The sequence below is a fragment of the Microcebus murinus genome, chromosome 19 (genome assembly GCF_040939455.1).
Source record: "Microcebus murinus isolate Inina chromosome 19, M.murinus_Inina_mat1.0, whole genome shotgun sequence".
Lineage (NCBI taxonomy): Eukaryota > Metazoa > Chordata > Mammalia > Primates > Cheirogaleidae > Microcebus > Microcebus murinus.
The window spans coordinates 40,842,617-40,864,147 of NC_134122.1; the positions used below are offsets into that span (position 1 = coordinate 40,842,617).

At 47.0% G+C, this 21,531-nt stretch overlaps 1 protein-coding gene across 3 annotated transcripts in view; it reads left to right on the forward strand.

Annotated features, from left to right (window-relative positions):
• Positions 1 to 21,531, forward strand: part of DISC1 (DISC1 scaffold protein) — a 308,753-nt gene that overhangs the window by 36,668 nt on the left and 250,554 nt on the right. For all 3 annotated transcript variants that reach the window (XM_012738209.3, XM_075995460.1, XM_075995461.1), the window contains exons 2-3: positions 8,843 to 9,849; positions 19,249 to 19,318. In XM_012738209.3, coding sequence (XP_012593663.2) covers positions 8,843 to 9,849; positions 19,249 to 19,318 — 1,077 coding nt within the window. The remainder of the gene's footprint in view (positions 1 to 8,842; positions 9,850 to 19,248; positions 19,319 to 21,531) is intronic.

Consider the following 21,531-nt stretch of genomic DNA (forward strand, 5'->3'; position numbering starts at 1 on the left):
CCTATCCAGAGCAATCAAGCAAGAGAAGAAAATTAAAGGTATTCAAATTGGGAAAGAGGAGATAAAACTATTTCTCTTTGCCAATGACATGACATGATCTTGTATCTAGAAAACCCCAGAAAGTTCACCAAGAGTCTCTTGGAATTGATAAATAAATTCAGCAAAGTCTCAGGATACAAAATCAATGTACATAAATCAGTAGCATTTTTATATACTAAGAACAGTCAAGCCAAGAGTCAAATCAAAGACTCAATACCATTGAGTATTCAATACCTCTCAATACCACCTTTCCCTCCTGAGTAGCTAGGACTACAGGCCCGCACCACAATACTTGGCTAATTTTTTTAAAAAAATTTTTATAGAGATGGGATCTCACTATTTTTCCTAGGCTGGTCTTCAACTCCTGGCCTTAAACAATTCTCCCACCTTGGCCTTCTAAAATGTTAAGATTACAGGCATGAACCACTCTGCCCAGCTGATTCATTCATTTAAAATGATGCTGCAGGTGTGGTGGCATGCCCTTGTAGTCCCAGCTACTCAGGAGGCTGAGATGGAGGGAAGTTCCAGACCAACCTGGACAACATAGGGAGACCCATCTCTAAAAAAAGAGAAGTAAAATAAAATGATGTAGATGAAAATGTATTAACTTCATATCATGTTCACAATATATTTATTATTGAATAAAAAAAGATTAGAAAACATGCAGGTTATAATCACACTTTACTAAAATAATAAAATAGTTACATTCTGCACAGGATAAAATGAAAAGATATACTTTAAGGTGTTAACAGTGGTTGGCTGGTGGAATCATGAATATTCCTTTTGTATCTTTTTTCTTGCTTATATTTTAAAACTTTTCTATATTTATTGCTACATTTATTATATACCTTTATGGCTTTTGTAATAAGAAAAATATAGCAGAGATGCTTTACTTAAAAATTATACCTGCTGTATCTGGAAGCTTTTCATTGTCCTTATATTTTACTCTTTAAAAATTTTGGTATTCTTTCAAAAAAATATAAAGTACGACTAGAGAAGTTTTTTATAAGAGAAAAATCCTTAAGTGTAGATAAAAGACAATTGCATTCTGTTATAAATGTTTTCTTACATCTCAGACCCAGGCAAGTTACATACAGGTCATGCTTACTACCTGTCCCTGTCCCTGTATGTACAGCAGCAGATATTTATGATATAGGAATCATATTGTGCTGATTTCTTTCTTATTCCCTCACATCAGTGCACCAAGTTCTAATACTGAAATGTGGGGAAAAAATACTGAATTTCTCATTGGTTTCTAGGAGGACCATGGAGCAGGACATTTGCAATGATTCTATAATCCTATTATTTTTTAAGGTCAGGCATTTAAAGCAGCAGAAACCTTTGATGTGGGCTTAAATTCTTAGTAGTAAAAATTTAGTACAAAGTAGGGACTTACTCAAAAGACGCTTCAGTCTCCAGGGTACTACTTATGTGTGAAATGGTGACAATTTGGGATCCTTTTTTAATAAACACATCTCAAAGTTGGCATGCAAAGTGGGGCATTTAGAAAACCATGAAAATAAGCCCACGCATAAAATATGGCATTAAAAAGGTAACTGTGAACTTTACAGATGGACTAGCATGAAAAAAGCCATCTTTTGTTAGGGCGGATACAAGAGCTTGCAGCTCTTTGCAGCGAATAATAAGAGTAGAAACTTAAGTTGTTTGGTTGTTTTGAAATAATAGCTAATAGAGGGCTCCTTCTGGTTCATCCATATTTTATTAGGGCAGCAGTTAAAAAATTCATTAGAGACACCCATCTGTAGCTAGCGGCACTCTTGAGGGAGCTTCAGATGGTGATTAGATTTTTGAGTTGCACTTTATATGAAAAGAAAAAGACAATCATTTACGAAAATTAATAGCACAATGGAAGAGGCAGCTCAATGTATTTCAGAGCATTCCCTTCCACATGGTTTATGAATCTCTTGCTACCGAATTCCTCAACCACCTGCTCCAGTTGGGGGAAGGAGGTCCAGACATAAAAAGGAGAGAAAACAGATCACAGAAAATTGGATCAGAGAGTCACGAACGTATTGGTCAGTGGAGAGCATCGGTCTAATGTCCACGTGATCCTGCGCTGGGCTGTGTGTGTGTGTGTGTGTGTGTGTGTGTGTGTGTGTGCATGCATGCAGATCAATGTTGGTTCCCAGAAGCCTTGTCAGTACAGAAAGAGGCCTGTGGTCAGAGCCACTGCTGCCCCAGTTTACCTTCGCCTTGAACTCTCCCTCCATGGGGGTAGGGTCCAGCTGCCTTTTGCTTCACGAGGATATTCTTGTCTTTATTCCTGAATTGAAAGTAACACTAGTTATGGAATGGTGATGTAGGAGAACCTGTAGGGCAGGAGAACTCCTCTCTCTACCCTCTTAGGTTCACCATAGCTGGGTCTATGAAGCTTACAACAGGTAGATTAACAGGAGACCATGCATATGCATTTATTAATTTTTAATATTACTTGCACAGGAAAAAATACTGAATAGCCCCCCAAAAGTGGTGAGAATGGAAAGCTTATATACCCTCTTCATAGGGAATGGGTGAGGGTTGTAGGCAACTTAAGGGAGAGTAAAAGATTTTTAGGAACAGGCTCTGAGAACAACAGATGGGGGATAGAGTTTGCCAGTTTGTCTGGGTGTGGCATCCCTTCTCCTGCAATCAGACTCCATCCTCTCTGGTTGACGAAACTCCCAGGGAGGGGATTCATCACGATTGAACTCCTTTTGGAGGCATCTGTGTTTAGGCATTTAAAGGAAGTTCAGAGAGAACCTCTCCCAGCATTTACTGTTTTTCAGGTGACTTCAGCTCAAAGTAATCCACATACCAAACAAAACAGCTTATTTAAGGTGGCATATTTTGGTTTCCTTCAGTGACTCTGTGCCCAGCATGGTATAGAGCAGTTAAATTCATAATCTTATCTGTGCTTCCAGCAGTTCTATGAGGTGCAGTCCCATTTTACAGATGAGATAATGGAAGCAACAGAGACATAAGTCACTTGATTGCATTCACTCAGAAGCAGCAGAGATCAATTTTAAACTCAGGCAGTCTGCCTCGTACCCTTCACTACTGCAACATACAGTTACATAAATCATGTGAGCGTGCATGCGTACATGTTTTTTAGATAAGCTTTTTATTTTGGAATGATTTATAGAAAAGCTGCAAAGATAGTACAGTTTTTCTAAAGCTAATAGCTTACGTAATCATCGCACATGTAATGAAACTCAAAAATTAACACTGGTACAATGAACTAAACTATAAATGTTACTTGGATTTCACCAGTACCCCTTTCCTGTTCCAGGATCAAATGCAAGATCCCATACTGCATGCTGCATGCATGTTTTTGGCCATTAAACATGAAGAGGGCTGCATGTTGAACTGCTGGCAGGCCCAGTTCTCCCCACTGCTGAGTAGGAAAGTGAGACAATGCAAGACAGCTGATGCCTCCTGGCCCCCTCCTCACGGGAGGTCTTGTGGGCCCAGGGTCTCTCCTTGTCTGATTGAAAGCAGAAACTCTATCTAGGGAAGAAGACTTAGAACAGAGGTATGGAAACAAATTTTAAATATAGACCACATTTTATCCATATGTGGTAGTTAGTAGCTAAAGCCACATTTTAAGAAACAAAAAAAGGTTGGGGAAGAGAGAAGATTCTGCAAAGAAACAACCTCTCCAGCATTGTGAATGTTAAGTTTTGTGGTGCATTTGAATTCCAAGTGTACTAGAATGTTAAATAGGACTTTCCCTTAAAACAGAAATTTCTGGTTCTGGTCGCCCTCTGGAATCACCAGGGGGTCTTCAAGAAAAACCAGTGCCAAAGTCTCACCCCTGATGCTGTGATTCTATCAGTTTCAGGTGTGACCTAGACTTTTAAAAATGATTTTTAAAAGATTTTAAAAAGATGCCCTGATGATCCTAATGCCCTGCCAAGTTGGAGAACAACTGCCCCCAAAGTCTCAGTGTTTCAGCTGAAGAGTAAAAGCTGACACTTGACATAGGGGACAAATGTCCATACACTTAGAAGAATAATACTGGACTCATTTGGGATGCATGTAGTATGCCTGACATCCAACACATGCCAACACCTCCTGGAATCCCAGTATGGTTTCCTTGTGTGGTTTCTGGTCACTTTCTTCGCAAGCCCTCTTCTTCTTACAGGATCTCTCCTTCTTTTTCTTAATTTTTTTTTTTTTTCCAGACATGTCTGGCTCTGTTGCCCTGGTTGGAATATGACATCATCACAGCTCACAGCAACCTCAAACTCCTGGGCTCAAGCAATCTTCCTGCCCCAGCCTCCTGAGTAGCTGGGACTACAGGCATATGCTGCCATGTCTAGCTTGTTGAGAAACTATTCTCAAATATTTCATAGTTATAAAAATTATATTTGTATATAATTATGTGTTAACTATACAATTATATATAGGTTTTACATATAACTGTTTAAGAATAATATAATCGGTACCTACATAACCACCACTTGGCTTAAGAAATGGAACATTAACCTTGAATTACTATATAATTACACATGTTTCTTTTCATGTATGGTTTGAGAATAATACCATAAGCACCTGCATAAATATCAGCTGGCTTAAAAACAGAACATCACCCTCGAGGTCCCTTGCACACCTCATCCCCCTCTCTCTACCTATTAAAACCAGTTTATGCTGTGTTTATCATTCTTTAGCTATTCTTTGTACTTGGATCCATCCCTTCTGACTGTGAGGCTGCTATAAGGAAGTGATGTCTGCAGCCCGAGAGTCAAAGCTCTAGCATTTGGGTGACCAGGAGGCTGACAGGAAAACGGAGACAGAGCTTTGCTCTTCACGGAACTCCTGGCTGCCTGCAAACCTGTTGGCATCGGTCGCTGCAGTCCACTCAGCTTTGAAGATGACCATAACAATGCTTGATCAGGATAAAGTGGCCCCACTCACCAAGAGCAGCTGGCGAATAAGCATGCCTAGGAAAACAATCTGCCTTCCAAAGAGATGGATACTATCCGTTTGTGAGCGCGAGATGGCAGCAGGCCCAGTGCAAGATTCTGTGGCTATTACTTTATCGGCCTGCTCAGCTGGCGGATTTTGAAAGGGAGTAGGAAGGATTGCTTTGCTTGCATAGAATTTTCTCTCTCTCTCTGCCATCTATATATCTATATCTGTCGTTCTCTCTGTGTATATATCTATATATCATATATATGTGTATAGACATGCACACATTTGTATTTTTATGTTATGTGTGCACTTGTGCGCACACACAGCGTTCCTCACATACATGGAGAGTGCTGTTGAAACGTGTTTTCTGATTGGTTCGGAGAGGGGCAAGATGGCGGACGAGAAATATGCCAGCCAGAGTGAGTGTCTCTGCAAGAAAGAGAGATTTTAGAAGAAAGTGAAAAAAAAATAAACAGGCAGCCAAACAAATTGGATGAGGGTCAGAAGGAAGGGTGCCTGAAACTACAGGAGACTCCACGGGAAGAAGTTGCAGGGTAGAACTGGAAGGAGAAATGCCCCCCCAACCCCCCCCCCCAGGCTTGGAGACCAGTGACAAGGATAGGTGGAGTGGTTAAATGTCTCCACCCGTGTGTCTCGGACTGCTGGTGGGCTCCTGAGCTTTGGGGAGACCTGCCAAGACCAGCCCAGAGACGGCCGCCACCAGTGAGTGGTGAGCCTCTTCCTGACAGGGCACCGGGCTCCCAGCTCCCTTGGGGCACCTTCCTGGCGTCTCAAACCTCCGGCTGGGGCCGAGTGCACTTAGGTGCTAGGGAGAAGTGTTTCTTTCCAAGGTCTGAATGCATCGCGACCCTTCCTGAACTGCAGGCTTGGATTTGGAATAAATCTACCAGGTAGGGTTTCAGGCAGGACAGTTTAAGTAGGAATTGGTTTCTGGTCACGTGTTGCCATGAGAGTCCTCAAAAAATAAAAATTAAGAGAAAAGAGAAAAAAAAAGAGTGGGGAAAAATAGTCTTTGGTTATGGGAAATTGGGGGTCTTCCTAAAGGTTTCAGGTCTGCTCTCTATGGGTTTCCTCTAATCCTTCTAGCATGTTCCAGACATGCCCTCCAGAGCTGGCTCTGTTCTGGCCTCTGCCCTCTGAGGTTAGGAATAATAGTGCGTGACAGTCTGTGCCTCTTGAACTGCCTTTTGGGAAGGGCCACGGCCAGGAGATGGGGCATGTGACCCTCAGGAGGTACAGGAGCTGGGTGGTCCCCATACCTGCCCCCACGTGGGGTGAACACTGCTGTCATGTCTGGTCTTCTGGGCTTGTTGCCCATGCAGTGCTGTGGCTCTTGCAGCTGACCGGAGCCTCAGCAGGAACCCGGGCTCCCACTGGGTAAACTCACCGTGCAGTTACCAGAACTTGGCTTGGGGAATGCAGAGCCCTTGGTTGAGTGGTTTTAGAAAGGGCCACTCAGGCCCAAAGTGCCCTCAGGCATTCGAAAAGAAATGAAATTTCAAACAAATTATTTTCCACTTAGCCTTGTTCTTTTAACTTCAGAAGTGTTATTTGGGTGACTGGTACTTGAATTAAAGAAAAAAACAAAACAGTTAAAAGTCTTTTTTAAGCCAAAAGGCAATAGAGATTTCACTGGACTCATTCTCAAGGTATGAAATTGTTGAAATGTTTTCCTTTGCCAGTTGAAGCCAGAATTCGATGTTCTCTCTAACTTCCATTTGGATGGATTTCTTGTTCTTTGGAGAATATTTTGCCCGTTTTTTCAGTGGGTGTGAGCATCAGTCTTTCTTTGCCTGTCTCCGCCCGGCTGGACTGCTCCCTCCTAGGGGTCGGGCCCTGCCACTGCGGGGAGCTGCGTGTCTTGGGATGATGAAACACCCGGGGGAAAGGTTGGGGTTCCCATTGAACCAGAACACGCGGCAACCTGATCTATCTGCCCTATTAATAATTCCTTCTGTACATTTCCATCATGCCCTTTTCTCCTGCTTCCAACTTTGCATGGCCTCTGTCTTGGAGAAAGAAGAAAAATAAACCTTTCTTTTGCCTTCCTGTCATTTTAAGCTATTGCTCTGATATATATATACTTGGAGGCAAAGGGAACAGAATGAGACTGTGCTTTGGGAATCAGATAAGACTCAGTTCAGATCTGGGCTTTGGTAAATTATGATCCAGGAGTTCTGGGGCAATTGAAGCTTTCTGAGCTTTAACTTTGTTACTTATAAAACGAGAATGGCACTGATCTCCTAGGGTTATAGTGTTAAATGCCTCCCTCCCTGCCTTTACTCTGATTTTTCTCTACCACTCCCCCTCATAATCCTGCTTCCATTCCTCCCTTCACTGCAAGCTTGTACGCTGGGTGGCATTAGCCCTTCTGGGGCTCCCTGAAGGTGGCAAGAACAGGTCACTGCGTGAGCACATCTTGGGTCCTATTGTCTTTAGATACTCAGAGCCAGGGCACAGGCGGCCGTAGGTCATTGTGCTCATTCCCCCGGGGATTGTCAGTGCCACCCCCACCTCCCCAGGGACTGCCACGTGCCCCAGTCATGGCTCAGTGGGATCCTCAGTGCCTAGCGATCTCTGCTCACCACGACAGAGATCCCGGGACCACGTGTGTTCCGGGAGGCAAAGCAGGGTGTGTGGGCTTGGAGCGAAGCTTTGTTCCGCTTCTCGCCATAGGCTGTGGTCCGACTGCAGCTTTGTCTCGTGCTGCCTGGTTTTACTTCTATGTCTGACGTACGGCTTGGCAGGGCGCTGGGGCAAGGGCGCTATGTGGGCCCATAGAGTCCGGAGAGTTTGGCCTAGTCACTTGGCCACTTGTAGGGGATTCTGGAAAGTCAACTCTGAATCTCAGGGTTCAAAGGGAAGCTATAATTCCTGGTCACTTGGTAGGCAGCAAGTGAAAGTAATGTAGATGAGAACACATTAATGAGCAGCAAAGTGCTATGCAACGTAAAAACAATAACTAACATTTGTATTGCACTTATTATGTGTGTCAGGCACTGACTATACTGTCTACCTGTGGTAGCAATGCATTTAGCTTAATGCTCACAGCAGCCCTATGGGAGAGGTACTGTTCATATCGCCATTTGACTGATGAGGAAACTGAGGCACAGAGAGGTAATGTAACCTGTGGAAGGTCACACAGCCAGCAGGTGATACCATCAGGGTTGGAGGTGTCAGGGCAACGAGGTGTCAGAATTTGTCGCTGTTCCTATGCCTGTAGCATAGCTAGGAGGGGAGCACAGCCCCTGGTTTGGAGAACACATGCAGCGGGCCTCCCGTAGCCCACCGTTCGAGACGAAATGATGGTCCTGCATTGCGCTGCAGCCACCCGCCCGCCGTCCACAGCGACAGAGCTGGCGTGCAGGGACACGGAGAGCTCAGATAATGAAAATCACGTGTTGTGTGGCGAGTAGCTGGAATAAATGCCTGGATGTCATTTTGAGGAGCGCGCTGGCATCCCGGTTTCAGATCGTTTGTTTTCCAGACCCGCTCTGGGCCGGCAGTGCTGATGCGCCGTGACAGACCCACAGGCAGGCAGGGTGCTGGAGGGCGCGGGAGCCGCCCAGGTTGTGCCTCCCATGCTCACGCTGACTCGTTGGCACGGCATGCGGCAGCGCCAGCTGCTCTGCTGAACGGCGGGGCCAGGCGCTGTGTCGATTTCCGCACGGTCAAGGCAGACGCTTCCCGAGGCTGTCGGGATTTTCATACGGGGTTGGCCTTGGGACCACGGAGCCAGCATCTACCTGTGACAGATGCAGAGAGAGGTGACCTTTACCCCTAGGGATGTTCTCCGGATGCAGCTCCAGCTGAGCCAGTGAGATGTGCATGTTGATGGCACCGTTTTCTGTTTTCTCTCTCTTTCCAGGCAGCCGGGATTGCTCACCACCTGCCGTGAACTTTCGGAGGCGGAGGCTGGCACAGCGGCCAGGCTACATGAGAAGCTCGGCCGGGCCCGGGATCAGGTTCCCCTCCCCAGCAGTGGGCATGCTGTCCCGGGGCCCGGGAGGGCTGCGTGGCGAGGAGTCCCACCACTCGGAGTCCAGGGCCGGGCAGTGCATCCTCGACCCAGGAGGCCAGTGTCCAGGCCTCTTGGTTAGGAGCCTTGTTCCTAAGAGCACAACAGCCCCCGCTGTGACCTCTGGGGGCCACCCAGGCCTGGCTCTGACCTCTGTGAGAGGAACCTCCACGCGCTTTGCGATGCAGCACAGAGCTGGCACCAGACGGCCCGGCAGGCCAAGCGGGCCCTGTGGCCCTGGGGACGCCGGGTGTCGGCAAGAGTTTTCATCCATGGACAGTTCGGAGGCCCCGCGCGCTAGCCGTGAAGGAGCAAGGGGCATCCAGGCAGCAGGCTCTGTGGCACCAGCAGAGTTGCGTGGCAGCAGCCGCAGCCTTGGAAGTGACCCCGCGGCCCCCTCAACCTCTCCTGGCTCCCACGATGCCTTCACCTCGAGCTTCAGCTTCATTCGGCTCTCGCTGGGGTCCGCTGGGGAACGCGGGGAAGCAGAGGGCTGCCCGCCGTCCAGAGAGGCCGAGTGCCGTCCTCAGGGCCCCCAGGAGGCGGGCGCCAAAGCTGCCAGCTTGGACAGCCCCCACGAGGACCCTCGGTACCTCTCCTGGCCCTTCCATCTCTCGCCTGCTCAGGGCTCGGCAGACTCCGCCTGGGCCGCAGGGGGCGGCTCCAGGCCAGAGCGTGAGATGCTTTCTTGCCCGGACGTGGACGCTGGTTCCTCCCGGTCCCTGGATCCCCTGTGGGCTGGCTGCGGAGGTGACGAGGGTGGCGGCTCAGGCGGTGCCCATCACTGGGACGCCCTGCTCAGGGAGTGGGAGCCCGTGCTGCAGGGCTGCCTGCTGAGCAGCCGGAGGCAGGTGGAGGTGGGTGTCTCCTTGGCCACCAGAGCTCAGACGAGTGCTGGGCTCGGCTGCACAAGGATGTCACTGCACGTCTCTCTCTTTGAGTTCCAACACAAACCTCTCTCCTTTTCATCTCCTCTGTCGCTTAGGTGCTCAAGTTGGCTCCCGGCTGGGCAGCGGCTCCTCCACTGTCCCTGGCCTGGGTGGGATGTGGCCGCTCGCTTGGCCTCACTCTGCTTTGAACCAGGAAACTGGGGGCAGGCAGGTGGGGCCGGCTGATGCGTACAAGGGGTTGAGAGGTACGAAATGGGGCTGCCCTGCCTTGGGGTGGTCCTGGATTCCTCTGCGTTTGCTCCACTCGTTTCCTCCCATCTTGCTGCAGTGGGGGCCGCCTTCCCTAGAGTCAGGGGCCTTCATTTCTGGCCATTAAACCTCGCTGGCCCTCAGTTTCCTTATTTAGAGATCATGACACCTCACGGGACTGTTCTGAGGCTCCAGTGAGAAGTAGGTGCTTTGGAGATGAGGATAAGCTGGGTACATGTCAGCCGGCTGGGATAATCTGGGTACATGTCACGTTGCTGTCCCTCCAGTTACCTGAGAAGCAGGTGCAGCAGGAAGTTGGCAGGGTTGTTCTACGCCCCCAAATTCCCAGAGAAAACCAGGTAGAGATGCTCTGGCTGACCTAGTGACAGACTTTTTCATTGTGGGGTGTGTGCATATGCGTTTGTATGTGTTTGCACACACGTGTGTGTATGCGTATGTACATGGGAGTAGGGAAATAGAGCACTCACTCGTCAGGCATTCGGTTGGAGTGTCTGAAATGTGGACGTTCTTGTTCATCCCTGCAGTTGCATCTTATGTACTTTCGATTCTTTCCCTGCAGCCCAGTGTTCCTAGCCCTGTCCCTGTTTGCGCTGTCTGTGTTGGCCCTCAGGGACCTCAGCCCAGCTCTCCGATTTGAGTCTCCGAGACAGAATGAAGGCAGAACAGAGATGCAGGCCTTTTTTTCTGGGCGGCGTTTGGACCTGTCCAAAACTGATGCCATTTTCCGCCCCTGTTCTAAAGGACCTCACGCAGGCTGCAGCCAGTTTCATAGCGCCCTCTCCCTCGCTCCCCACGCCTGGCCTTGTCCTACTGCAAACCTGCCTCTCACGGCATGGCCATGGCCTTGATTCACATCTGCGTTATCTTCCACCCAGGTTTTGCAAGAGATCCTGTTGCCTTCTGGCTGTGTTTCTCTTCTCCAGTTCGTCCTCTATGAGGCCAGGGGAGTAATCTTTCTAAAACATGGGGGGGATAGTGTTATTCCTTGGCTTAAAGCCTTTGGTGGCTCCTTGTTGATCTCGGGCTAGCCTCAGGATCTTATTCTGGCAATCAAGACCTCCTGGGATCTGCTGTCGGCCTGCTCTCAGGCACATGGTGCTGAAGACACCAGGGAAAGCCATGCCTCAGGCCTTAGCTCACACTTTTCCCTCTGCCTGGAATGACCTTCCTGCACTTTTCCACTTGCTGAGCTCCTACTTATTTCTTTCGTTGAGGGTGTGAAGCCACTTCCTTGTGCATTATTTCCTAGGAGACAGGGTCTCTCTTTGTCGCCCAGGCTGGAGTGCAGTGATGCAATCATAGCTCACTGCAGCCTCGAACTCCTGGGCTCAAGTCATCTCCTGCCTCAGGGTCCCAAGTAGCTGGGACTGCAGGTGTGCACCACCACACCCAGCTAATTTTTCTTTCTTTCTTTTTTTTCTAGACATGGGCTCTTGCTATGTTGCCCAGGCTGGTCTCAAACTTCTGGCCTCAAGTGATCCTTCCACTTGGCCTCCCAAAGTGCTGGGATTATAAGCATGGAACCACCGTGCCTGGCCACCTTTAATAATAATAATTTGTTTGTGGGTCCAGGTTCTCCATGCAACCCTGAATTCCACAACCATAGGTCACTTCTCTTAGACATTTTCAGATGTCTGATGCCTAGCACGCTTCTGGGACTCCACAGGTGTTTAATTTTTGTTTTTTTTTTAAGTTAAATAATTAATCTCATTAAGATGGGCCAAAGATATCTAATTGATAGACTTCTTGGGTTGAATGTCCAATGCAGAAGAGAATGTGAGAGGTAGACATACAAAGGACAAAGGCACTAAGTGGAGGTTGACATCATCATATTTTTCCAAGTCTAAATGTCAGTTTTCAACACTGCATTTCAGAGACCTTTTTTTTTTTTTAAAAAAAAAAATCTTGGCAACATATCTGCATTTCTGTATCTCAAACATTCAAGTTTTGAACAAGTGAGACAAAAATCAGAATACTGTTAAGCAGGCCAGCTCCCCTCCTTTCCAAATAATCAAACAGAAACGGGCCTTGGCAACAATTCTGCTACAGTCCACAAGATTTGGCCCTCTGTGTCCTGGTGGCATCAATAGTTTCTTCCTTCCTTTTGACTCTCTTTATCAGGATGTAGCTCACGTCCTCCGAGAACCTAGAGTTTTGGGTAAACTGGAATCTGTTGGATCCTGAGAACATGTGGCTCTCTGGGGCCCAGCCCTGCCATGGACTCACATGCACCCTCTCCAGACCACTCGGTCACTGGAGGGGCCTGGCAGCTAAAATCCCAGGACCTGTGGCTTAACCCACTTTTTGGAGTTCATGAGGTTTAGTTTTAGAAAGAAACAAAACCAGCCATACATACATCCCTTCCTTTCTCCTTTATTGCCCAGACTCTGCTTTTAAAAGTAAATAATTGGGCCAGGCACAATGGCTCATGCCTGTAATCCTAGTACTCTGGGAGGCTGAGGCAGGAAGATCTCTTGAGGTCAGAAGTTCAAAACCAGCCTGAGCAAGAGCAAGATCCTACCTCTACTAAAAATAGAAATAAATTAATTGGCCAACTAAAAATATATATAAAAAATTGCTGGGCATGGTGGCGCATGCCTGTAGTCCCAGCTACTCGGGAGGCTGAGGCAGCAGGATTGCTTGAGCCCAGGAGTTTGAGGTTGCTGTGAGCTAGGCTGATAAAGCCACGGCACTCTAGCCCAGGCAACAGAGTGAGACTCTGTCTCAAAAAAAAAAAAAAGTAAATACTTGGTTGTAACCCACTAGAAAGTTATTCCTGGGGAAGAGAGGCGTGGTGAACCCCACATGCCCGGTGCTGTGTCTGCCACGTTCTTCCTGCACTACTGGAATTGTTGAGGGGGCCCTGCAGCCCGTGGGGTCCTGCTGGCACATGTGAGCTGACCCTGGGAGCTTTGCAGTATGGAGGCTCAGCAGGGCCACCTGCAAGTGACGGCTGGCACTGTCCCTTCCCAGCTGCATGAGCTTAGGCAATTCGCTGAATTGTGCTGTGCCTCAAGACGCTCCTGTAAAACATGGGGACAGTGACCTCGTACCTGCTTCATTGGAGCCAGGACAAAATGTGCTGGCACACGCCAGAAGCTTCAGGCAGGGTCTGACACCAAGCAAGGACCTTGAACATTGCCTGTTTTTATCATTAGAGAGAGAAGTAGCTCTGATGAGGAGAGTCTGAGTCAAAAAAAACAAAAACAGCAGCCTAAGTTCTGCCTTCTTCCCGTAGCTTAAAGTAAACTCATATCTTGTCTCAAATGACAGACTGTGACACAATTTAACTGTAGTTTAGGTATTGTTGTCTGTGGTAATCCAACACCTGGGTGAGGGAATACATGACTCTGTCTTTAATCACAGTCCTATGCCACATAATGACATTTGAGTCAACAGTGGACTGCATATATGATGGTGGTCCCACAAGATCATAATACTGTGTTTTCACTGTACCTTTTCCGTGTTTAGATACGTTTAGATGCACAAATACTTAGCATTGTGTTACAGTTGCCTGCAGTGTGCAGTACAGTAGTGCGGGTTTGCAGGTTTGTAGCCGAGGAGCGATGGGGGACCCCACGTAGCCTAGTGAGCACTAGGCTACACCATCTAGGCTGTGTGGTGCACTCTAGCATGTTTGCACAACGACAGAATCACCTAACAACGTGTTTCTCAGAATGCATCCCTGTTGTTAAGCAATGCATGACTGTATTCGAGTATCTGTTGTGTGGAAGAAGAATTAACTTTATTCAGAGCAGTGGGAATGACAGAAGGAGCTCTGTCCAGGGCATAGGACTTACAGGAAGGCAGATCTTGCTTCAACAGGAGAAAGAACTCCCTGACGGTGGGAGTTGTCCCCATGAGGGAGGCTGCATGGGGTGGGGCTATTTTTCCCCTGTCTTTTTGCAGAGGCCCGAGATTGCTCGTGTAGCCCTCAAAGGGCTACTGGTGAGGCTCTCAGGGCTGGGGAGAGGGTGAGTTGAGCATCTTTAAAAAGATCCTTTGAAGGCTGGGCGCGGTGGCTCACGCCTGTAATCCTAGCACTCTGGGAGGCCGAGGCGGGCGGATTGCTCAAGGTCAGGAGTTCAAAACCAGCCTGAGCGAGACCCTGTCTCTACCATAAAAATAGAAAGAAATTAATTGGCCAACTAATATATATATATAAATCAGCCGGGCATGGTGGCTTGTGCCTGCTACTCGGGAGGCTGAGGCAGGAGGATCACTTGAGCCCAGGAGATTGAGGTTGCTGTGAGCTAGGCTGACGCCACGGCACTCACTCTAGCCTAGGCAAGAAAGCGAGACTCTGTCTCAAAAAAAAAAAAAAAAAAGATCCTTTGAGACATAAGGATGCTAGTGTTTTGGGCCCCTTTGGACATTCTAATTCCTCAACCTCCTCTCCCTTCTATTGAGGTAAAAATGTGAATCTCAGGAATTTAAGTTTCCACTCCTTTTCATATGTGGCTGATCCTCAGTGTTTATATGTTCTATATGTGTGAATTGGTCTACTTGCTGAAGTTTATCGATAACTCCAAAATCAATACTCACAGCACTTTCATGGCCATTTTTGGACATGCACAGAGTGGCAAAATATTTAAGTCACCTGCTGTGCACGTTCCCAGCTGAGGTGGAAAATGTTAATGCTCTGCCTTCTCATTTCAGCCCTCATGCCGCACACGAGTGTCCTTCTCATGCTCTTTTTTTTTTTTTTTTGAGACAGAGTCTCACTCTGTTGCCCAGGCTAGAGTGAGTGCCATGGCATCAGCCTAGCTCACAGCAACCTCAAACTCCTGGGCTCAAGCGATCCTCCTGCCTCAGCCTTCCAAGTATCTGGAACTACAGGCATGCACCACCATGCCCGGTTAATTTTTTCTATATATTTTTAGCTGGCCAATTAATTTGTTTCTATTTTTAGTAGAGACAGGGTCTTGCTGTTGCTCAGGCTGGTTTCGAACTCCTGACCTTGAGCGATCCTCCTGCCTCGGCCTCCCAGAGTGCTAGGATTACAGGCGTGAGCCATCGCACCCGGCCTCATGTTCTATTTAGTGCCATGTTTGTTTGTTTTTTCACATTTTTGTGCTTTCTGTTGGAGATTTTGCTGTTTAAAATGGCCCCAAGCATAGTGCTGAAATGCTCTCTAATGTCCTAAGTGCAGCAAGGCGGTGATGAGCCCCACGGAGAAAATATGCATGTGAGTTGAGCTTCGCTCAGGCATGAGTCATGCTGTTGGCTGTGGGCTCAATGTTAATGGATCAATGATATATATTAAATAAGATGTTTTTCAAACAGAAACACACATAAGATATGGTTATGTATTGATTGGTTGAGGAAAATTCTGTGACCAGAGGCTCGTAGGAACCTACCCTGTATTTCTTTTAGGAGCACGCTTCAGCCTTCTCCAATTCAGGGCTCGCAGCAGCTTTGCAGAGCATCCCTGCAATGCTGTGCATGATGAGAACCGAGTGTGTGTGTGTGTGTGTGTGTGTGTGTGTGTGTGTGTGTGTGTGTACTTTATGCTGCTTGGAAAGAGCCACCCAGAAGCTTTGCCAGTTGCATGGGCCTGAGAAGTTAGTGATAAAGGCAGGTGCTAACTGGCCACGCAGAGGAGGGAGGTGGAGTGAGCCTGCAAGGTGGGCGCCACTGAGGTCATGGAAACTGATGAAAAAGGGAGGATGTTGCCCGTGTGCCTCCCAGGGGTTGTGGCACCGTGTGCGACGCAGCCACTGGGGCTGCGTGTCCAGCAGTGACGGACATTCAGACACACCCCAGGGCGGTCAGCGCAGGGTCTCACAGAGATCACTGCACGAGGGGCACGTGGGAGGGTGGGCTTTGGCTGTCAGGGAATTTTTTTGACCTTCTTTCCTGTATTTCTTCTGCTCCAGTTCTAGGAAGCGTTCAACAGTTCCATCATTTGGGTGTGGTGATGGTGACATTATAGCTTGGTGTGGCTATCGAACTCCTCACACAGCCCTCCTTCTATCCCTGATATATAGGACTGCGTCACTGGTAAAATTCACAGTTGTGCTGTAGAGTCATTCAAGGACAAAGGGTTTATAGGATTGTTCATTCATTCGGAAAGTGTCTGCCCACGACTACCAGGGCAGTGCCCTGTGCTAGGCTTTCGAGATGGTGTCATTGATAGTCAGGACAGGCCAGTAACAAACAGCAACACTATTATTAGAGGCTCTGCAACACAAAACCTCGTTTTCTCGCTTACGCTCAAGTTCCATGCAGGTTTTGGGGGGCTGCTCCAGAGGACCCTCAAGAACCCGGCCTGCGCCATCTGAATGCATGGCCCCTTAGTCACTCACACAAGGAAGAGTGCACGAGGGAGTCCTTCAACAGCAATGAAATGCGTCAGCACAGAAGTGACGCCGTCACGTGCACTCACATGCCATCAAGCAGGACAAGGAGGGAGGAATCCTTCCATGTGCTCAGAGCTGTGCAAAACCAAATAAGGGCGAGCACAGCATGTTCTACATGGGTACAAAAGAGTTCTTGCCGTCTAGATGCTCAGGGTTGAATGATGTGCACAAACAAAACGAAGCAAACAGATAGCTATGCCATGGTGTTACAGGGACTAAGATAATTTCTAAGATAATTTCCATTCTTCCAGCAGCTCAGACTGAAAGCCTTGGCGTCATCCTGACTCCTCCTCCTCACTTCCCACCCGGGATTTATCGCAAATCCCTTTGGCTCTATCTTCAGTCCCCACATCTTCTGAACGTGTCCAGAGTCAGACCCCTTCTCCCCGTTTTTTGCTGCTGCCGTTGCACGCCCTGCAATCCACACTCCCATCACCTTCTGGTTTATTCCATGGCACTTTACTGGGTCTCTCATCTTTTGCCCTTGCCCACAGCAGTCGGAATGGAACTGTGAAACATAAATCAGATTATGTGATCTTTTGCCCCAAACCCTCCAATGGCTCCCGATGAATATCAGAGTAAAATTAGAACTTTTTTTTTTTTTTTTTAAGTCTCACTCTGTTGCACAGGCTAGAGTGAGTGCCGTGGCGTCAGCCTAGCTCACAGCAACCTCAAACTCCTGGGCTCAAGCAATCCTACTGCCTCAGCCTCCCAAGTAGCTGGGACTACAGGCATGCGCCACCATGCCTGGCTAATTTTTTTTTCCTATATATATTAGTTGGCCAATTAATTTCTTTCTATTTATAGTAGAGATGGGGTCTCACTCTTGCTCAGGCTGGTTTCGAACTCCTGACCTTGAGCCATCCGCCTGCCTCGGCCTCCCAGAGTGCTAGGGTTACAGGCGTGAGCCACCGTGCCCGGCCAAAATTAGAACTTTTAAGTGTTCTTCATGTCTCTTCATGATGCATTCCTCATTACCTTTCTGTCCTCATCTATGAATACAATTTCCCCTTCAGTCAATCCACCCAGATTGAGTGGTGTTCTTGCTTTCACTTGCTCTTTATGTCACTTTCAGTTCTTGCTTTCCTACCTGGAACACTTCTTCCCAGAGCTTCTGAACTGGCTCTTTTCTCTGTAGGAATGTTTTTCTCCCAGACAGCCTTGTGGTTCACTCCCTTACCACTTTTAAATCTTTGCTTAAATGTCACTTTCTCAATGAGATCATATTTAAAATTGCAACACTCGTCCTCTGCTAGCATTCCTGATCTTCCTTATTTGCTTCTACTTTTCCCTTTTTTCACAGCACTAATCACTTTCTAAGGCACCATAAAATTTCCTTACAGTTGACCCTTGAGCAATAGAGGTTTGAACTGTGTGGGTTCACTTGTACCTGGATTTTCTTCTGTCTCTGCCACCCCTGAGACAGCAAGACCAGCCCTTCCTCTTTCTCCTCCTCCTCAGCCTAATCAATGTGATTTTCTTTTCTCTAGCTTACTGTATTATAAGAATACAGTATATAAAAAAATAACATATTATAAAATATGTGTTAATATCTGTTTATGTTATTGCTAAGGGTTTGGTCAACAGCAGGCTATTAGCAGTTAAGCTTTTGTTTCTCTTTTTTTTTTTAGACTAGTCAAGTGCAATAGTAAGGAGGGGGGAAAGTAGTAGAACAAGGAGTTCAGTCTGTAACTGACTGTGAACGATCTGCAGTTAAGCTTTTGAGAGTCAAAAATTATACGTGGATTTTTAACTGTGAGGGGTGTCAGTGCCCTTGCCCCTCATGTTCTTCAAGAATCAACTGTATAATGTTTATTTTTTTGTCTAGAATGTAAGTCTAGAGGGCTAAGAATTTGGTGATGTATCTTCTGCACTCAAAGAGTGCCTGGCACCTAAGAGTCACTCAGTGAATATCTGTTGAATGATCTATGAGTAGAAGCAAGTTCGATTAGCGATGGCTATAGAAGAGGACATTTAACACAGACAGGGGAGATAACACCTGAGCCAGGTGTGAGTCAGGTAAAGAATGGGAGGAAGGTGTTTGTAGGGAACAAGCCCAGACTCATTCACTGATGGTCAGGCCAAGGATCCACCTTCAGGAAGTCTGTGGGTCTCCTGTTGAGAAGAACAATGATTACAAGTGAACGTACTGGTAATACCCATAGGAGTGACTGGATCATTGAGTCTATATGCAGGTTAAATAAGACCATGCCTTTTCCTATAATGGACAATATTTGAACTTTAGGACCTTTCTGAAGGGTTTTGTGACGGCCTTCTTGTCCTCTTACCCAGCCTTGGGGACAGCCTGCTGTGCTTAAGTGCATGCTCTTCTCCTGGTTTCCCTTCCAATTTTGGTGTGTTTACCTTCATAATTTCAATGTGATTTTTAGAACAGATACCATTTGGTCAGGAAATTTGTATTCCTTTTCATTATGCATTTTTTCATGCAGATAAGGGCACAGTGTGATGTTTTTGTTTAAAATAACATTCTAACTTTTTCTGTGGATTTTATGCTCAAATTACACTTCTTCTTTATATAATCTTTTTTTTTTTTTGGAGGGAGGAGAAACAAATGCATCTGGCATTAGAAAAATGTACATTTGTGGTTTTTCTTTTAAAGGAGAATAGGTTCAGTTTTGAAATGGTTTCTAAATGTTCTTAGTTTTCGCAAAATAAGTTTGCTGGAATGCTATTGTAATTGGTTTTTCATTTCTCCCCCTTCACACCAACATAGGTAACTGCCTTAAGATTAAAGCTTCAGAAACTTCAAGGAGCAGCAGTCGAGGATGATGATTATGATAAAGGTGAGTTTTAATTTGTTTACTTTTCCCCATAAGGTCCCACTTCTCTTCCCCTCCTGTCTCCTGGCGACCTTCTGCACCCCAGTGAATTGTGCAACCTGCTCCTCTTGTCACTGCCACTGGGGCACAGGTGACTGTCTCATAGCTCTATTGTGTATTTCAAAGCACTTTCTAACCTTTGGGTTATCAGGGTCACTTTGTTGATTTTCCAGAAACACTTGGAATACTTGCACAATAAAAATTATGTTAATTTATCATTTGCCTGGACATGGTATGATATATCTATAATTCATTCACTCACCAAAAAAAAATCATTTGTTGAACACCTATTATGTGCTAGATAATGTGGCAGGCAGTGAGAAGGTAGACACAGTGTCTGCCCTTGTGATGCCAGTAGATACATGCCCTCATGGGGCTTTGCAACTTCATATTCTCCGGGACCAGAAGTAGGAAATGAGAGATGAGAAATAGGAATTCCAGAGATGTCAGGCTGTGCTAAAATGGGTCACGTGCATCGAATTTCCACACATGTGGCCTAAAATATTCAAGATAGAAAGGAGAAGTTACAACATGAGGCCAGAAGATAGAGGAGTTGGTCAGAGGTTGGGAAAAAATAATTAAAACGAGGCACCGAAATAGGAGTTGGGCTAGAAGCAGACAGGGCTGGCATGGGGGTTGACTGGGCACAGGGTAGACTGAGTCAAAGGAAACCTTTCAGGTGTGATTGGCCTGGGAGGAGGAATCTTAAGGACATAGAGGCTGATTGTGCAAGACCTCACACCCATTTTTGCTGGGTGTGGGAAGGAGAGAGGGCTTAAGATGACTTTTAGGTTATGAGTACTCCTGGTGATGGGCAAGTTTAGTACATCCAGGGTTGGTCTGGAAATGGAATGTACATTTAAAGACTCTTCTTGAAGCGCTTAGCCTTCAGGCATGGGTCTTCAGCTTCCTGGCCTGTATCCTGATAGTCTCACTGAATGCGTCACAGGCTGTTGGAGTCAGGCCACCAGAGGAAACAAGGTGAGTGATTTCCAAGGGAGGCTGACAATCCTGTTCCAAGGACATGCAGAGCTGACGCTGTCTCGTGTACTCACTGCATGTACCACTGAGGGTGGGTTTAGAAATGGGTTGGGGTGGGAGGAAGGGAGAAGGATTTGGGGCTGAGGGTGGGGCCCTTTAAACTCTCCCACTCCTCCTCCTGCAGGCTGCTTGGTGCTGGTGCAGGACGAGGTTCCTGGGTGGGGGAGACCAGTCTGAGGCCAGGGAAAGTACGGCCACAGCCCCAGCGTCCGCGGCTCCACGGCCCTGGCCACAGCTGTAGACAGAGAGCAAACGAGCTCTTCCCGGACCAAGGTTCACCCGCCGACTTTTGTCTGTGAGACACTTAACCCTTTGCACTCGCTTGCTTTTTTCTCGATTCCTTTATTCTACTCGAGATTTAATTGTTTAAATACCCCGGATTTTACAAAGTGCGGCAGTAGAATAAAAAGCTGGAGTTTCTTTTCATACAAACTTATTTATTTGGATTTTTTTATATTTCAAATTATCGATATGTTCAAAGAGTAATTTTAATCTCTATCATTTTTGCTAACCGTGTCGAGTCACACTCGACATCCGAGTGCAAAGGGTTAAACCTGGTTTTGAAGTTCCCCACCATTGCACAGATTTATTTTCGGTACCGTGGGTCGAGTCCTGGTTCCTGCACCTTTAATGACACTGTAGCACACAGAGCCTGCAACACAAATAGAAAAATACCAGGCCCTATTTTTTGTCCTTTTCAGGACCTGGTGAACTTTCTTCCCTTGGTTCTCTCCATGGGCTTCATTAAACCAAAACCTCACTTCTTCAGTCTTTGTTCCCAAACATCTCTGCAACACCTAGGGGAACGAGGTTCGATAAGACACACCTCATCAGGGAAGCTGAAAGAATAGAGGCACTTTTCTTTCGTCTTTCTGCCTGGCTTCGTTCTTGTTGGCATGCCACTGCCAGCTGGTGGGCTCAGCATTCTGTGTTTCCAAAAGCCTTCCAAGTGATTGGGGTGTGTGCTGAAGTTTGAGAATCGTGGTGCAGGTTTACCCCATGGAGAGCCAGGCCGGGGGTGGGGGGCAGTAGCCAGCTGAGTCCTGGAGGTGGGAGTCTAGTCTATGGGCTGCAACCCCTCGATCCACAAGGAGTCCGTGCAGTGGACAAGCACCCTGCTAGGCACTTAACACACT